This window comes from Podarcis filfolensis (genome assembly GCF_964270895.1).
Source record: "Podarcis filfolensis genome assembly, chromosome: 5".
Lineage (NCBI taxonomy): Eukaryota > Metazoa > Chordata > Lepidosauria > Squamata > Lacertidae > Podarcis > Podarcis filfolensis.
The window spans coordinates 49,466,261-49,481,878 of record NC_139608.1 but is presented as its reverse complement, the minus strand read 5'-3'; the positions used below and the strand labels follow the sequence as shown (position 1 = coordinate 49,481,878).

Below are 15,618 nucleotides of genomic sequence, written 5' to 3'. Positions count from 1 at the left end.
GAATGATTGTTTCCCAGAGCAAACAGTCAAATATGGTTTTCCTACATACAAAAATGAAACATGAATTTTAAATGAAGCCTTTTCATTTTTCCAACAGGTTGAAATGAGGCCTACAAATGTGTCTGTAGGTCTGTAGTGAAGTTGCTTCACTTAGTCCATTGACAACCTAGCAGGGACCGAAAAGGTCAACTTTAGCTATATATCAGTTAACTCTTTCATCATTAAGACTATCCATATTATGGCTCCTCCCAACACCCAAAGATTTCACAAGTATATTTTCCAGTGAGGTAAGGTCTTGTTTGCACTACTGATTATCAAGGTTTCTTCAGCAATCAAGTTCCATTTATCATGCTTCTGGCAATTTAGTAATACAACGCAGGGAATATTGCAAGGGGTAAGTTATGAGATCAAAAAGGAATCCCAGAAAACAATGACGTTTTTACAGATAAAGATATGTGGGAGTGGAAGCAAATATGTGAGTACTCTTCTCTTTTGGTACTTGGTCTCAAGCATCCTAAAGGATGTCAGGAGCACCTTGACTGGTGGATGCAACCTGCTTTGTGAGGCTGGTGTCATCTGTGCAGCAACAAGGACATGCTCAAAGCGCCAACCTCATAGGAAGACAATTGTAGGCCTCCTCCTATGCTTCCTGATCCTTCCAAATAGGTCAATGCAGAAAAGAGGCATTGCACATGCAGAGCGCCTCTTGTTCAGCAAAACAAATACAGTGCGCACTACATGCTAGGTTGTTCTGCTTTTGCTGTAACAAGCTGACTCTTTTGGAATGAGATCCAACAAGATCTTAGTGAAAGAGTGTGCCAATTAAACCTAAGAAATATATGGGTTTAAGAAGATTGCAGTGAGTCATTTAAGATTAGTATTTGTGAAGAGAACAAGCCAAAAGTACATTTACCAGTCAACCGTAAAATTTGATACTATGAAGCTTATTTAATTTCCCCACCCTCCCTTTTTCAGCATACTTTTAGGAATGTGTTCTAAATGGAAACGAATTGACTTTATTTGGGGCAAAGGTACGGAGCAAGTAGATTCTTCAGGGATCATTCGTGTCAGATGGGGACAATGAATCTAAATGAGGGAGGAGGCCTAAATGCCTTTTGGCTACTGTACTTTGATGCTTACTGTTTTCACAGTGAGGTCCTACCCAGCCTTGGCACCGACACCAGTAGCTGCCATTTCCAGAAACACAAACTCCATCATTCATGCAGGGGTTGGGTTTGCAGAGGTTTGCAGGCTTCTTGGCCTCTGCAACAGACAAAAGAAAACAACAGGTCATGTTGACTGGCAGGCGCAAGAAGAAAGAAAGAAATCGAAGCTTTCTTAATGCCGCAGGATTCCAGTTGTTCTGTGGAGATGGAAATCAGTGAACACATCTGCTGGTATTGCAGAAACGCCTTACAGCCTTAGAAGAGGGAGAGTCTCACACCTAGGACAAAGCTATACATTGAGTGCATTACTTAAATTTCACACAGCCAAAATCACAGCTAAAACTTTTTTGCTGGAATTAGGGATGCTAGCGTCCTGCTCCAGAACTTTCTACAGACCCTCCTCAACTCACAATTACTGTTCCTGGTCCCCATTTGTGCCATCACATGCCCTTCCTTCACACACAGGATCTGACAGTACATCACCTTACCAATCATTAAATAAATGACTAAGTTGCAGCTCTTCAAAGACTACAAGTTCAATCTCATCTTGAGTTGTTTTGTAAACAAAGCACACTAGCCCGTGAAAGACCAGCTAGTCCTTTTGCCATTTACCACAAGCAATCCCTGTTTGATGTGTTAAGAATACGCACTAATCTTGGATGAACAATGGCTTAAAAGGTGAAACAGATAATCAGACACATGGCAAATACTGATTTGAAGATGGTTTAAACTAAACACGAAGGGGAAGAAGTGTTTAATGTGGCTTCTTTTCAACTTCAAAGAAGGTGGGGTTAGGCATATGTGGTTGTTAGGTAGTGCTGAAGCATAGATCTTATTTTTCTTCTTCTTTTTCTCAGAAGTATGCTTACATCAGAAAAGGTAGCCCTGAAATCAATTGGCATTTCAAATTCAAGAACTAAATATGGCTCAAGTTTGGAAATGTCCAGACTAGCACTGTAATTTTATTGCACTGATGTTTCAAGTAATGTACTTTACTGGTACTTGATATGTACAATGCACTTCTAATTCACTGTAAATTGATATTTAGCCAGCCCCTTCGGACACTTGATATTGGTGATAAACCAAGAAACAAATGTGAATTATAAAAAATAATAATATATGATTTATTATGATAGAAGTGACAAGCCTGTAGTCCTTCCAGATGTTAAGACTCCAACTCCCATCACCCTGAACCATCACAAATTGAATACTGGGAGCTGTAGCCCAATAACATCTGGAAGGTTGCAGGTTAGCAACCCATGGCTTATGGGCATATGCAGGGAAAGAATGGCTGGCTCCAGGTTACACTGGGCAAAGGGTTATCCAAAATAATAATAAAATGAAGGTATTAATAAAGAAATGTGGTTTTATTCTATTCATTGTATACAGATACAACCCTAAAGTCAAAATAATCATCTTACCATCACATATTCTTTCAAGGATAAGTTCTTCATTATTTTTTAGCTCTTCATAGGAAGGAATCCTCAAGAGATTATTGTGAGAACCTGCAATCCTCAGCAATGAGCTCACTTGAACTTGTTCCATTCCAATAACCAGTAGCGATACGTCATTATTACGTAGCTGTTGAGCTGGGACAATGGCATCCTCCACTCCAGCTCCACTTGTGACCACCACCACAATCTTCTTCACACCAGGCCTGGCTCCTTTTTGGACAGTCATAAGATCGTCATAAATATGGAGCAAGGAGCTGCCAACCGAGGCAGAGCCACCTACAAAGGGAGCTTGACTGATGGCTTCATGGAGATCTGAGCTGGTCACGTGTGTGTCCAGCCCAAATGTGGTGTGAGGCCTTTTCCCAAAGACAACAAGGCCTACTTGAGTCACATCCCGATTGATGTCAAACTGGAGAGAGAGGCTGCTGACAAAGGTTTTCAGCTGCACAAAGTTATTCCTTCCAACAGAAGCTGAAGAGTCCAAAGCAAATACCAAGTCCACAGACTGAGATGGGCAGCCTAAGGAAGGAAGGAAGGAAGGAGCAGCATTAAGCTTCTGAGAAAATGGCTCAATAGTCTGAATAGCTGGAAGGCATCTAAAACAGTCAAATGAAAGGGAATGGTATTTGCATAAGGTCATATTGACATTACAGATAGGTAGCCGTGTTGGTCTGCCATAGTCAAAACAAAAAATTTTTTTATATTGACATTAGTTTGGGCTAAATTTAGAAAGTCAGGAGTCTTAGAACAGCAGATTTCTTTTGAATTGTAAAAATTAAACAGCACTGAGCAAGCAGTAAGGTGAGGCAAAGCCAGTGCTAGAATATTGGATCACATTCAAGTTCCTGCTTGGTTCTGAGGCTCACCAAGGTGAGCTTGGGCCAGCGACCACCTCTCAGTCTAACCTATCTCGCAGGGCTGTTGTTAGAATTAAAATGTATGCCAGCCTTAAGCCACTGAAGGAAGGGAGGGAGAAAAATGTAACAAATTAAATCAAAATAAACCCAACATTTAGTTCATTTCTAAATAGCTCAGTCAAACTAAAACAATCTTCTAAATCGGGCACCCCCAAACTCGGCCCTCCAGATGTTTTGGGACTACAACTCCCAGCATCCCTAGCTAACAGGACCAGTGGTCAGGAACTGTAGTCCCAAAACATCTGGAGGGCCGAGTTTGGGGATGCCTGTTCTAAATAGTTAACTCATAATTTGCTTAGAAAAACTATAGAAGGTATAGATGTTAGAAGGTATAGATAAATATCTAAATCAATTCCCTCTGATCAGCAAGAGGCCACGGAAGCATTCACTAACACCACCTTCTCAGAATTTGTTCTGAAGAAAACCTCAGCGAAGCCTCTGAGATGGCTTAGCAAATAGCAGATCCATTTTGATTGCAGGCAACTAGAGTTGATTAACTGTTGAGAAGTGATGCCTTTGTTCCCATTTTCCATCATACATCTTCAAGTACCGTATTTTTCGCCCCATAGGGCGCACCTAGTTTTTTGGGGGGAAAATAAAGAACATTTTTTTTATTTCCCCCCCAGGAGCGGGGCTGGGGCAGGGGAAGCCCGTGCTTCCCCCGACCCCAGCCCCCAGAACAGGCTGCTATCCGCAAGCCGTGGGAGAGCTGCGCGAAGCTCGAAGCCTGGGGCGTGCTGAGCTCAGCGTGCCCCAGGCTTCTGGGTGCAGGCAGCTCTCCCACGGCTTGCGGACAGCTTCCTGAAGCCTGCATTCGCCCCATAGGACGCACACACATTTCCCCTTCATTTTTGGAGGGGGAAAAGTGTGTCCTATAGGGCGAAAAATACAGTATGTATCAGAATATACCAGTGCCTCTTTAAGTCATACATGCAGGTACTGATTTATGGACACAAAGTGTTCCCAGGAAATTGTTTGTTAGGCCAGTGGTCACATAACAAGCCAATGATTTCTATTATTTCCTATGGAAACACTTCCAATGTGGAATTTGTCCACTCTTTTCATAGTTTTGTCAGATCTTTTCCTGGCCTTGGATTCATCTGATCTTGCTTTTCCTTCCCTCTCTCCATGGCTCTTGCCTGAAAATAGCTCCTGGGATGATGACCAGCAAATCACAAACAAAAAAACCAAACCAAGTAAGGAAATTGGCTGTTCGAATAAGTGAATCTGTGGAGCATATAGTGAGGTTTGGGCAGAATTCTTTAAGTGCAGATAAGTGAATTTCTGGATAGCAAGTATGTGGATATAAGGACCTGACAGCCAATAGTAGATGCTGAGATACCAAACGATAATGCTTTCTTACCTAGAACCCTTACCTTGGCTGTCTATGCTGCATATTTTCCTTTGTAGTTCAGGAATCTTGTTGAAGAGATCTTGTGGGGATGAGTAGATCAGTGTCCACTTTGGATTCCCTGTAATATCATCCAGCTCTGCTTTCAAAGATTCACTGCCAATTCCAATGAGGAAGACATCTTGGCCTCTGCTGTACTTAGCTGCCTCTGCCACCGAATCCTGAGCATTTGAATCCGTGAGCAAGACGACCACACGTGGGAGGTCATCGGGTGTATCAGCAAAGACTGGGCCACTCTTAAAGCCATGCTGTGTAACGTACCGCAAAGCTTTGCCAGTCAAGGTGCTTCCTCCACTGAACTGCATGGAATCAACAGCCTTCACCAGACTGAGCGCATCTTGGTGGCCTCCAATGCCGACGGCCATTTTGACATCGTTGCTGTACTGGGCCACACCCACATTCCCTGGGCTCTCTCTACTCCACACGGCTTGGAGAAACCTCTTCAGGAAAGCTTTATAGCGCAAGAAGCCTTCAAGGGTGGTACTGGATGAACTGTCCACCAGGAAAAGAAGGTCTACGCTGCATTCTAGACTCAGCTTGGGTGCTGGAAATTTTGTTTAAAAGTATTAAGAAAGGGTTAAGAAGTCCAAATAAAAACGTAACATGAAGTTTCTAATTGGGAGTAGAGTAGTCTGTTGAAATCAGTAAGCTATGATAATTTAGGCTTGCCAACTTTTAATTACAGTAACATTCACCCCAGGCCAGGGTAGGATCTATCCACAGTGGCGAGAATGCAGAATCCAGAGCCTTGCTCCCAATCTCAGTATAAGCAGAATCTGCAGAACCAATTAACAAACGAAGAGCCACTAAGGACTCAGCTATATTAGTTTTTTAAAAAGCGTTTTAAAAGTGTTGTGACACCAGATGGCACTGTAGAGTTCCATCTTTCGCCAACGTGATTTCCCATTATGTGGTTCACAATGCGTTTTTCTGAAACTATCTTTTTGAAGTGTCTTAGATCCAGCCTAAGATATGCAGGAATGAATTGCTTGATCCATGTCTTCATAGAAATTCCTAGCAAAAATAACACTTGCTCTTCATAACAATATTCTGTGTATAGAGCCAATTCAAGAGCGGCCTGCGATTTTGAATGCTGCACTTCCTTTTAACAGCCTCCCCAATTATTTGATGTTTGCTGCCTTTTGCAGACATGCCAACACTTTGGGTGTGGAGAAATAAGCAGCAACGACAGGTTGGCTGCAAAGACATAAAGCAAAGCTAACAGCACTATCTTATACATGTCTGCTCAGAAATACGTTCCAGTGAGTGTAATTGGGCTTGTTTCCAGGAAGACTGGCTTATAATTGACACTAGGCAGGCGCCTTCACGGTACTCTTTTCGGTGACTGCTAAAAACATTTTTGTTTAGGCAAGCCAATCCAGACATATAAACATGATTTAATCTGGTTTTTAGCGTAGCATTGATTTTAATTATTTTTTTAAACAATTTAAAGATTTGTTTTTAACTGATAATTTTAATGTTTTAAACCACTTTGAGGTTTTCTTGCAAGCAAAGTGTGTGTGTGTGTGTGTGTGTGTGTGTGTGTGTGTGTGTGAGAGAGAGAGAGAGAGAGAGAGAGAGAGAGATGTAAATAAAAACAAATAATTAATTGCAGCCTGAATGTCCTGAAATTGTCATCAAGAACATTCAGATCCTTTTCCTAAATACACTAACATGGAAGTAATTCCCATTAACCTCAATGGGACCTATTTCCCAGTGAATGTGATTAAGATTACAGCTTTCACCGTGGACTCATATAGACTTCTTTTTGTGCCCTATTTCTAGGCACAGGTCTGGACTTTAAAGCTCTGTCTCCAAGCAGTTATTTTTTTGTCCCGCTGCTTTCGCCAGGAAAACCTGCATTTTACTGCTGAATTGGAGCAAATGGCAATCCACACAAAACCCATTTGCTGTTTGCTCTTATTCAGCGGTAAAACACATGCTTTCCTGGGGAAAGCGCAGGGGCAAAAATAAAATAAAATCGCTCAGATCCAGAGCTTTAAAGCCCAGACCTGTGCCTAGAAACATGGCACAAAAGGAAATCTGGATGCGCCCCATGTCTCAGTCACCAGAAACAAGCAGTACCAAAAAAACCCCCTTCCTCTGAAACATTTAATGTTTTGTTTTGTAAATCGAGTCTCTTAACCCTTATCCTTTTCTCCTCTTCCCTGTTATAAAACAAAAATAACAACAACCAGAACTGTTACAGGAAACTGAGTGATGTTCATGACACATTAAAAAACAACAACCTCAAAGCACTGGTGCCTAAGATGAAAAGGCATACCGCAATTAGCATCTCCTCCAAAGCCAACTGGGCAGACACAGTGGTATCCTTCTAATCCCTGCTGAATGCATGTGCCTCCATTCTGGCAAGGATGAGAACCACAAGGATCTAAAAAAAACAAACCAACAACCAGGAAGGAGAAAGACAAGGGTACCCATTTAATTTTTTGATCAATGATTATGGAGCCTTTTCTTCTTGTTGTTAAGTTGTAAACAGGACCGAGCTCTAGGAAAACTCAGGCACAGTTCACACGGCATCTAAGCAGAGTATTTAACCCCAAGATCCCTTTTTCGTGTCTAGCGAGAGCATATCTTGCCTTTTAGAAAAGCAAAATAGACTCTGGAACACAGTAAAAGGGTCTTCGTTTGACACTCTTCTTATAAACTAGGCTTCTCCTGTTTCCCTTTGTTGGCAAACAGAATGTCTATTAATTGAGGCACAATCTTATTTTACCCCATTTTCCCCCTTTTTTCTTTTTAAAATTGATTTATTATACCGACACCAACACAGACAACACTCACAAAACAAACTAACAAAAAGATACTACAACTACAAATGCAAAGCAGATGTTACAGATACATCCCTAATTCAGCTCTTATTCATTTCTATTTGACTTCCTTCATCCTCAACGCAGGTCGGGGTGTATACTTAGTCAACTGTTTCTTTCTCAGTTCCTCTTCTCTATTTTTCTCTTTATCTTACATTCTTAAACCATAATTTGTTTTGCAGAAATTAGTCAAGACAAGTCCAGGTATTAAATCAATACCTCATTATTTTTCATTTTGAAATGTATCTTACCTGGGCATGTGGTACGGTAGCATCTAGAAGGATACTTGATGAAGGTGTTCCTCCAGCTTAATTAGAAAAGCCAGTATATAAAAAAGTGAGATTGGGATAAACTTTAGTCTATGAAATAGAAGTTGGCAACTTTCAGTTCGGTTAATGTATTAAATACACAATCTTATGCACGCCTAGTCAGAAAGCTTTGCAAAAATAAAGCCAATGGAAAAGCAAAAAAACAAAAAGGCAGCAGAGATTTCACCACTGATGTTTCTAAACTCCACACCACCCTCTTATGTTTACTTACACCAGGGGTAACCAATATGGTGCCCTTGAGATGCTAGACTCCAACTCCCATCTGTCCCAGTCAGCAAGGCCAGTAGAGAGGGATGATGGGATCTGGAGTCCAACAACGTCTAGCTGCATAATCGCTGGCTCCGCCCCCCATACACACACACTTGCTGTAACCCCCGAGAAGTACATCTTTAAAGTATGCTCTTCATTTACATAAATCTATGTACTAGGTAAGACATTCCAGCTTCAGAATTCTGTTGGCCTGCTCAAAAAAAATTGCTCTTTTCAAAGCTATTTTATTTCTTTACTTCCCACGCTGCATCAATCAAGATTTGTGTGTGTGCTATCACAAGCCTGCTTCCTCCCACCATCCCTAGCTAGTCCCCAAGGTAGATTTCTCATAGAGGAAACAAGGGGGGAGGGAATGAAGGGGGGGAGGAGCTGAAAGGAAATACTACATCTTTTAAAACTTCTTTATATACAGAAACAAAACAAAACTACAAAAGGCACAAAGATCTGTTTTCCTTTCCAAGTCCTTTCTCAAATATTTCACTTAGGGGTACAAGCCCTTCTTACAAAGATTTGAGCATGCAACTACTTCCTTTTACAGGCATTTGACATTACTTATCTTGCATAATTTTAGGATATATCCTCAACTCAGCATGCAGGGAATTTTCTTGTTGGACCTGCTGCCCCCAAGCTGACAATATAGCCCTGTGTTTGCAGACTTTGGGCTTCGCATTGGCTGCAATATGAGCAGAGGCTATTTCCTGCCAGTGATTGAGCCTTCACCCCATATCAGGAATGATCTTATAGCGCTGTCAAAGGAGCAAGACAAGAGAAGAAGTGTTTCTTCCAACCAAGAGGCATGAAAAACATCCGGAGAGGCCTCGGTTGCGTACTAGGGCCAGCTGTGAGAGTTCTGGGCCTGGCTCTTTTTCTACCTCAAGGAAAGTAATCCATTGTGACACTGGAGGGAATTCAGGAATACAAAGATGTGCCCTGCATCTGAATCAAGAGATACTGTGTTGATTTCCAACTATAACTGGACTCAGCCAAATCTCTCTGCCTCTCTATCTCTCTTTTTTTATTCAAATGCAAAAATCTGCTGGAGACACTAGCTTCCAGGTGCTGTTGTGGGTGTAGCCTTGCTTGGAGTGTTTGAAACCCGTTTTATTGTGTGATGGGCTCCATTGCTCCTGCCTCTCCCCCACTTTTTAAAACTTTATTTTTAAAACTTTCCTTAGAGGCCAGCAGGACAGGACAGTGCTGAGCTCCTGCCCAGCCATCACCTTCATTTCCCTAGGGCACCTATACATATAGATTTCATTGATCCCCACTGGGGTTTAAAGGGGCAGCACACAGCTGCTGACTCACTTGTAAAATGGGCAGAGCGACGTGCGCACGGCATTATTGCTCTTCGACCCCTTCCAGCAAAAGTAGTTTCCAACAAACTCTTTGACTCTCTCGAGTGTTTTGCGTTCGCAAGAGTGAGATTCGGCTCCGCAGCCTGGGGCAAGGAGAAAATGGTCTCAAGAGTAGGCATTCATTTCCTGAGATCGAAAACTTTATGCACCCCCCAAAAGGGAGCACAGCAAAACATTAAGAGCACATTATTTACATGAAAAGGCTTTAGATTTCATCCCTGGTATCTCCTGCTGAAAATATCAGATAGCAGGCGACAGGAAAGCCCTTTGCCCGAGACCCTAGGAAGCCACTGCCAGTCAGAGTAGAAAATACTGGGCTAGATGGACAAACCGCTTGAGCTGATATGAGGCAGCTTTCTGTCTTTCCTGGACACTTGCTTTTCTGATAGCAGTGGCAGGGAAGCCAACCACCATTTTGAATTTCCAACAATACACCCAAATACTTGATGTAGCTACTGCCATGGGGTAAAACTGGGGAATCAACAAGGTGGGCAGTGGAGGGAAGGGAAACACAGGACACTTGGCTAGGTAGCACCCCCTCTCTAACTTGAAGCCCACCCTAGGCGTTGCCCAGCCTTTTGTATTGCTTGCTGTGATATACAATTATAAAGGGTCAAACTACACCTAATAGGCACTGCATTGCATGGAACAAACTCTGGGTTTTTGCTGTTGTTGTTAATTAAATTAAGAGGTGTAGGGTGGGGAGGAAGTACAATTCCTACCATAAATACAGTGCGTATTGAGGGGGAGCTTACCGCTTGCCTTCCCAACCCCAATCTAAAAGGAAACTGCCCCTCTCCCATGGCAAGGGCTTCAGATTAAAAGTATCGGGGGGGGGGGCACTTCTTACCGTACGTGTTGCGTCCAATGCTGCTATTCCACTACCACAATGGAACTCCCCTTCCTCTACTTGGCAACCCCCCACTCACTTCCTTAAAATCTTCTCCAGAAGGTTGGAAAACAGATTTTGGGAGGGCAAGTCCCATTGCTCAAATGGAACTCTGCCTGCGCAGTGTTAGATACAACCCGCGACATTTACAGCAGGACCAGCATCCCACCAGACTAATGGTTTAATTATCAAAAACTGAAGACATTGCTACACGCTCTACAGTAAATTTAACACGCAGCTTAATTCTCTTAGGCGTGTGCAGGGATGGAATGGCCGTGTATGAGGGACCACTGCTGGAGAGTCTCACTTGCTGCCTTCAAGCTCTCAGAAACAGGCAACCCTACAGGCAAATAGCAGCTCTACCCTTAATCACCAGACTTTGAAGCTTCTCTTTCTCCCTCTCTGTCTGGAATTTCTCTTCCTTCCTGCCTTCTGATAAACAGAAAGAATGCCCTAGATTAGAAGAGCAGCCTGGAGGGAGAAAGGACAAATGAGGCTTTGGGCCCAGGAGCACAAACAAAATGCCTAAATGTGACAGCTAGTGCCTAAACAAAATAGATGGCAAGACTTGTTTAATCAGTATGTCAACGACTAAAAACCATTTTTACCTGGAAATGCAGCGCTGCAGATGGCAGACTCTGTAAGGGTGGTATAGAAACCATTGGAGGCGTCATCAGCATCTTCGGCAAAGAGGATGTGCCATTCGGCCGGCTCACTGGCTAGTGCCTGCAGTTCTTCCCATCTGCACAGAAATAATTCAGCACAACAAATAAAGGACTGCAGCATGGCAACAACGTAATGGCAACGGGTGTCATAATTAACTGGGGCTATTTAAAAGAGCATGGTGCATGTATAGATGTGTGTGAAACTGAAGCCCAATAGCAGCCGTTGCTCTGCTGTAGTTACTACATTTTCCAAACACAAACATTCTTTTTCTGTTCTTACCACATTTGCTTTAACAAAAGATTTCCCAACACACACCCTTGCCACTATACCAATAGAAAAAGGATGCACACAAACGTACACCTTGGAGCTTTATATGCACACTTAATGCAAGGGAAGGGAAGGGCCTTTTTGATAGTGGCTCCTGTGGAGTTGGCTCCCCACTGAGGTGTGCCTGGCCTCTTCATAATGCTCTGTTAGAAAGCAAGTCAAGACACACGCCTTTTTCCATGCTTTTGGAGGAGGCATAGGAGTCCAGGGTTTTTTAAAAAGTCAGATTTTCTAATAGACTGGTGGGTAATTTAATGTTGTTTTTGTTGTGTGGGGGGGTTATGGAATTGTTTTGGTATATTTTATTTATTATATTGTTTTGTTTTCTTCATTTATTGATGTAAACCTCTCTGGGATACAAAACTCTCCCTAGCGATGCCTAAAACTCTCACTGGCGATGGGTTTCTAGCGTGTGGACCACCACTTTCTCTTCAACTCTCTAGCCTGATAAATCTCACTTCCACTGCAAGCCTTTTCTTCAGTCACTGGTAGTCAATAAGTAATGGCACCCCTGGCTTCTTCCCACTCTAGACTAGAGGATAAACTTACCTTGGGAAGCTGACTCCCACAGCAAACACAGCAATCCCCCTTTCTTTTAACTGCTTGGCTGGCAGTGCCACATTGCCCTGAGATCTCCCATCAGTTAGGATTATAAGGATCTGAGGTATGGATGAGTTTCTGCCCCCAGAGAATCCTTTCCGAAGAATGTATTTCAGAGCAAGTCCTGTTTCTGTTCTCCCACCTCTGAGTTAAACAGAAGAAGAATGGGGATAAGTTAACATTGCTCTCTGCTTCATTTCCAACAGAAGACCTGACATTTGCTCAGGGAAACTGCTAGAATACAGAATATGGTTTGTCTGGAAAGTCAACAGGTGATGGAGACTACTACTGGAATAAAGCAGGGCTGTATCACATAAGTAAAAACAATCTTGATAAAATAGGTGCAACATACACAAATATGCTGTTTGAGAGCAAAAAGAGAATCCATTCTACCTTTCCAGTAGGCAGGACAGCAAAGAGGAGCAAAAAATGTTTTGAGATGGTGCACGTTCCTCTTACATGTAATTTCTACTTCATTCTTCTCCCCTTTCCCTACTGACTGTATAGGCAACAGACATTATACATTGCTTTGGAGTCAAGTAAGTCTTATCCAATAACCCATTACTATCAAGTGGGGGGAAACTACACATTACATATGTACAGTCATACCTCGGGTTGCAATTGCTGCGGGTTGCGTGTTTTCGGGTTATGGACATGCCAAACCCGGAAGTACTGGAATGGGTTACTTCCGGGTTTCAGCACTTTGCGCATGCACAGAAACACTAAATCACACTTTGCACATGCGCAGAAGCGCCAAATCGCAGCGCTGTGGGTTGCAAACGTGCCTCCCGCATGGATCACATTCGCAACCAGAGGTTCTACTGTACAATGAAATCCAACGGCCCTTCTACCACATGAGAAAACCCCACAAGCTTCTGGAGAGGAATATTAACACTCTCCACACACCACTTCTCTGGTCCAAATTGCCCCACCCATTCACAGTCAGGGGGTTCAAAACAAACACTTGTCCTGTGGTACCTTCTAATCGGGGGAATCTCCAGGTTGCAGCCTGGGGCAACTCTATTATCTTCTGGTTCATTTGTTTTAACACAAAACAAGCTACTTCTCATAGACATAGATCTGAACCTGGCACTCAGGGTGAGTGCAAGTATGATGCAAGTTCATCTCTTGGCAGTCACAAGAGCAAGTAATGACTCGCACACGAGGAACAGTCACCGCATCCAATGGAGGCTCCCACATGCAGAGTCACTGGGTACCAAGTTATATATGTATGCCATGATTCATATTGCCCTGCTTGCAGGGGATGCTGCGTTACAAAGATTTCTAAAGAGTCACTGCAGGTGCAGTTTCATCTCTGCCCCCACACTTGCACTCCAACATCTGTTAAATGTTAAGTTGCAGAAGTCCAAGACATTAAGTGCTGTTCTGGGAAGCCCCCTTGGATTTTACTAGCTAGTCACTGGAACTATTAGCCAAGTATTTTGGCTGTCACAGGGTTTTTCATCTTCTGCTGTGAGAAATCATGCATGACGTACAAAGAATCTAGAATGCAACAAACACAAGGAATGACTGGAAATGATATACAGTGTGGTAAAACAAGTGTGCTGGTGGTGGTGATACCACAATGCTAACACTTCGCATAACTGAAGAGGCCATCTACGGTGAGAATTATAGAATGGTAATATTCAGTATTATATTTTCTTGCATACTTCCAGTCACTACTAACTCTGTAACAAAACTGCCTTGATTATCTCCGTTTTCTATGCCTGTTGTGGGAGTTTGACCATTTCCAGTTACTGTACTCTTTCTTAGAGTCTGCTTTTATTTCCATTCAAAATGATCGGGGCAAAATTGTGAATAAAGTCCTTTTAAAATAAATCACAATGTTACCCCCTCATTTCCACATGCCTACAACTCTTTATTTTGGGCCATGTTTATTCAGTTTTTTAAAAATGACCCTTATTGTGATTTCTGTATTTCCTTGTGTAGTCAGTATTTGATCATACTCACGCTTTGTGGTGCTTGGTTCTTTAATCTGCACACTTCTCTTTGTACCACCCTATAATTCTCAGTTCTCTAAACTCCTGCCAGAGCCGGCTTTGATCTTTTCTAGGTCTCCCCTTTATTCCCTTACTTAAACGTTCTCTCTCTTGAGCCACATGTCAAGAACGCATCAGCAACACTGCAGTAGCAGTCAAATCTTCCTTAGCCAGCTGCATTTTGTCATTGCTTTGCTTCCATCTCCAAATGACTTGAAACTCTTGACAGCTTTGATTTTAAATGCGGCAGTTTTTAAAAAGTAATTTCTTAGATCCTGTGTAACCAGGGCTGTTTTTCGACTGAGGAGATGCAAGTTCCTTTCAGTCAATGAGTTGGCAGGCCCTTCGGTTTTAGTTTACCAACCAAGCCAGGAATGTCCTTTCCACATTGTTTGTTGGGACAAAATTGACACACGCATACCTCACATTCATATGAATACCTGCGTGTGAGGCGTGTGAGTTTGTCACCAGAAAACAGCCGCCTCTTTGTTTTCTGGCACTGTGTCTTCTTGGCACTAACACCCAGAGAGAAAAAGGAATGGTGTACCCCATAAGTGATGTAAAATTTGCATGCAAGTGATTAAAAACACTGTGGCAGGATGCTTATCCTTTTCATGTGTCTTATCAGCAAGAAAGTGATTTTGTGAAGCACAATGGGCTTGGCCATGAAGGAGGACACTATGAGAACCAGAATCACCCTATAGATATTGACTCACAGCCCCACTGCACTAGCGGGAATCCTTGAATTGGCTTCTACTAGAGGAATGAGGTGGCTGAATCTGGCCCACTCTATTTTAATGCATGCATCATTGGTTGTGATACTTCTAAACTGCTTGAAGCCTATCTTAGCATTAGGAGCCACAGACAAAAGATTGAAGAGGGAGGGGGAGAACCAAGTGGCCATGAATGCAGACCTTCATATTTTCCAATTCTGCCCTCTGAAGTGGTTGCTGCCATCCTGGCTATTTTTGCCAGTGATAGCTTTAAGCTAAAACCAGGATTTACTGGCAAACTGAAGGACGTTATCTCTGCTGGAGCTGTCAACGTTCTCTTCTCAGCATTAAAGGAATGTCAGCACATGTCTAGATTCCAGATATTCAATACCATTTCACAGCCTCTGCTTTCAGTTGCACTTCAGAAGCAGTCAAAAAGGAATTGGGGGTATGCTTTTCATACTCTGTCTTCTCTTGAAGCATTAACAGCTCAATCCAGTCCCACAAGAGGCAGAGAGGAATCTCCACTTAGCACAACAGAACCCATTTTTCTCTCTCCTCCATCGCTTTCCTGGTGGCAGGTGTAGGTGCATACTTGGTGTCCAAAATGATCATGCAGAGGGAGGGCTGTGTGGGAGCCCTGGAGGTGAACAGAGATCTTCCTGGCGCATAGAGTGTCTGTGTGCACAT

General features: G+C 42.8%; 1 protein-coding gene across 7 annotated transcripts in view; it reads right to left on the bottom strand.

The window, feature by feature from the left end:
* Positions 1 to 15,618, bottom strand: part of VWA2 (von Willebrand factor A domain containing 2) — a 39,954-nt gene that overhangs the window by 7,206 nt on the left and 17,130 nt on the right. For all 7 annotated transcript variants that reach the window (XR_014548856.1, XR_014548857.1, XR_014548858.1 and 4 more), the window contains exons 7-14: positions 12,165 to 12,359; positions 11,231 to 11,364; positions 9,684 to 9,816; positions 8,031 to 8,086; positions 7,233 to 7,340; positions 4,914 to 5,492; positions 2,588 to 3,139; positions 1,141 to 1,263 (exon numbers count right to left, since the gene is read on the bottom strand). Coding sequence is in view for 4 of the 7 variants with exons in the window: in XM_083616682.1 (XP_083472808.1) it covers positions 1,141 to 1,263; positions 2,588 to 3,139; positions 4,914 to 5,492; positions 7,233 to 7,340; positions 8,031 to 8,086; positions 9,684 to 9,816; positions 11,231 to 11,364; positions 12,165 to 12,359 (1,880 nt within the window). In the remaining 3 variants the exon portion in view is untranslated. The remainder of the gene's footprint in view (positions 1 to 1,140; positions 1,264 to 2,587; positions 3,140 to 4,913; positions 5,493 to 7,232; positions 7,341 to 8,030; positions 8,087 to 9,683; positions 9,817 to 11,230; positions 11,365 to 12,164; positions 12,360 to 15,618) is intronic.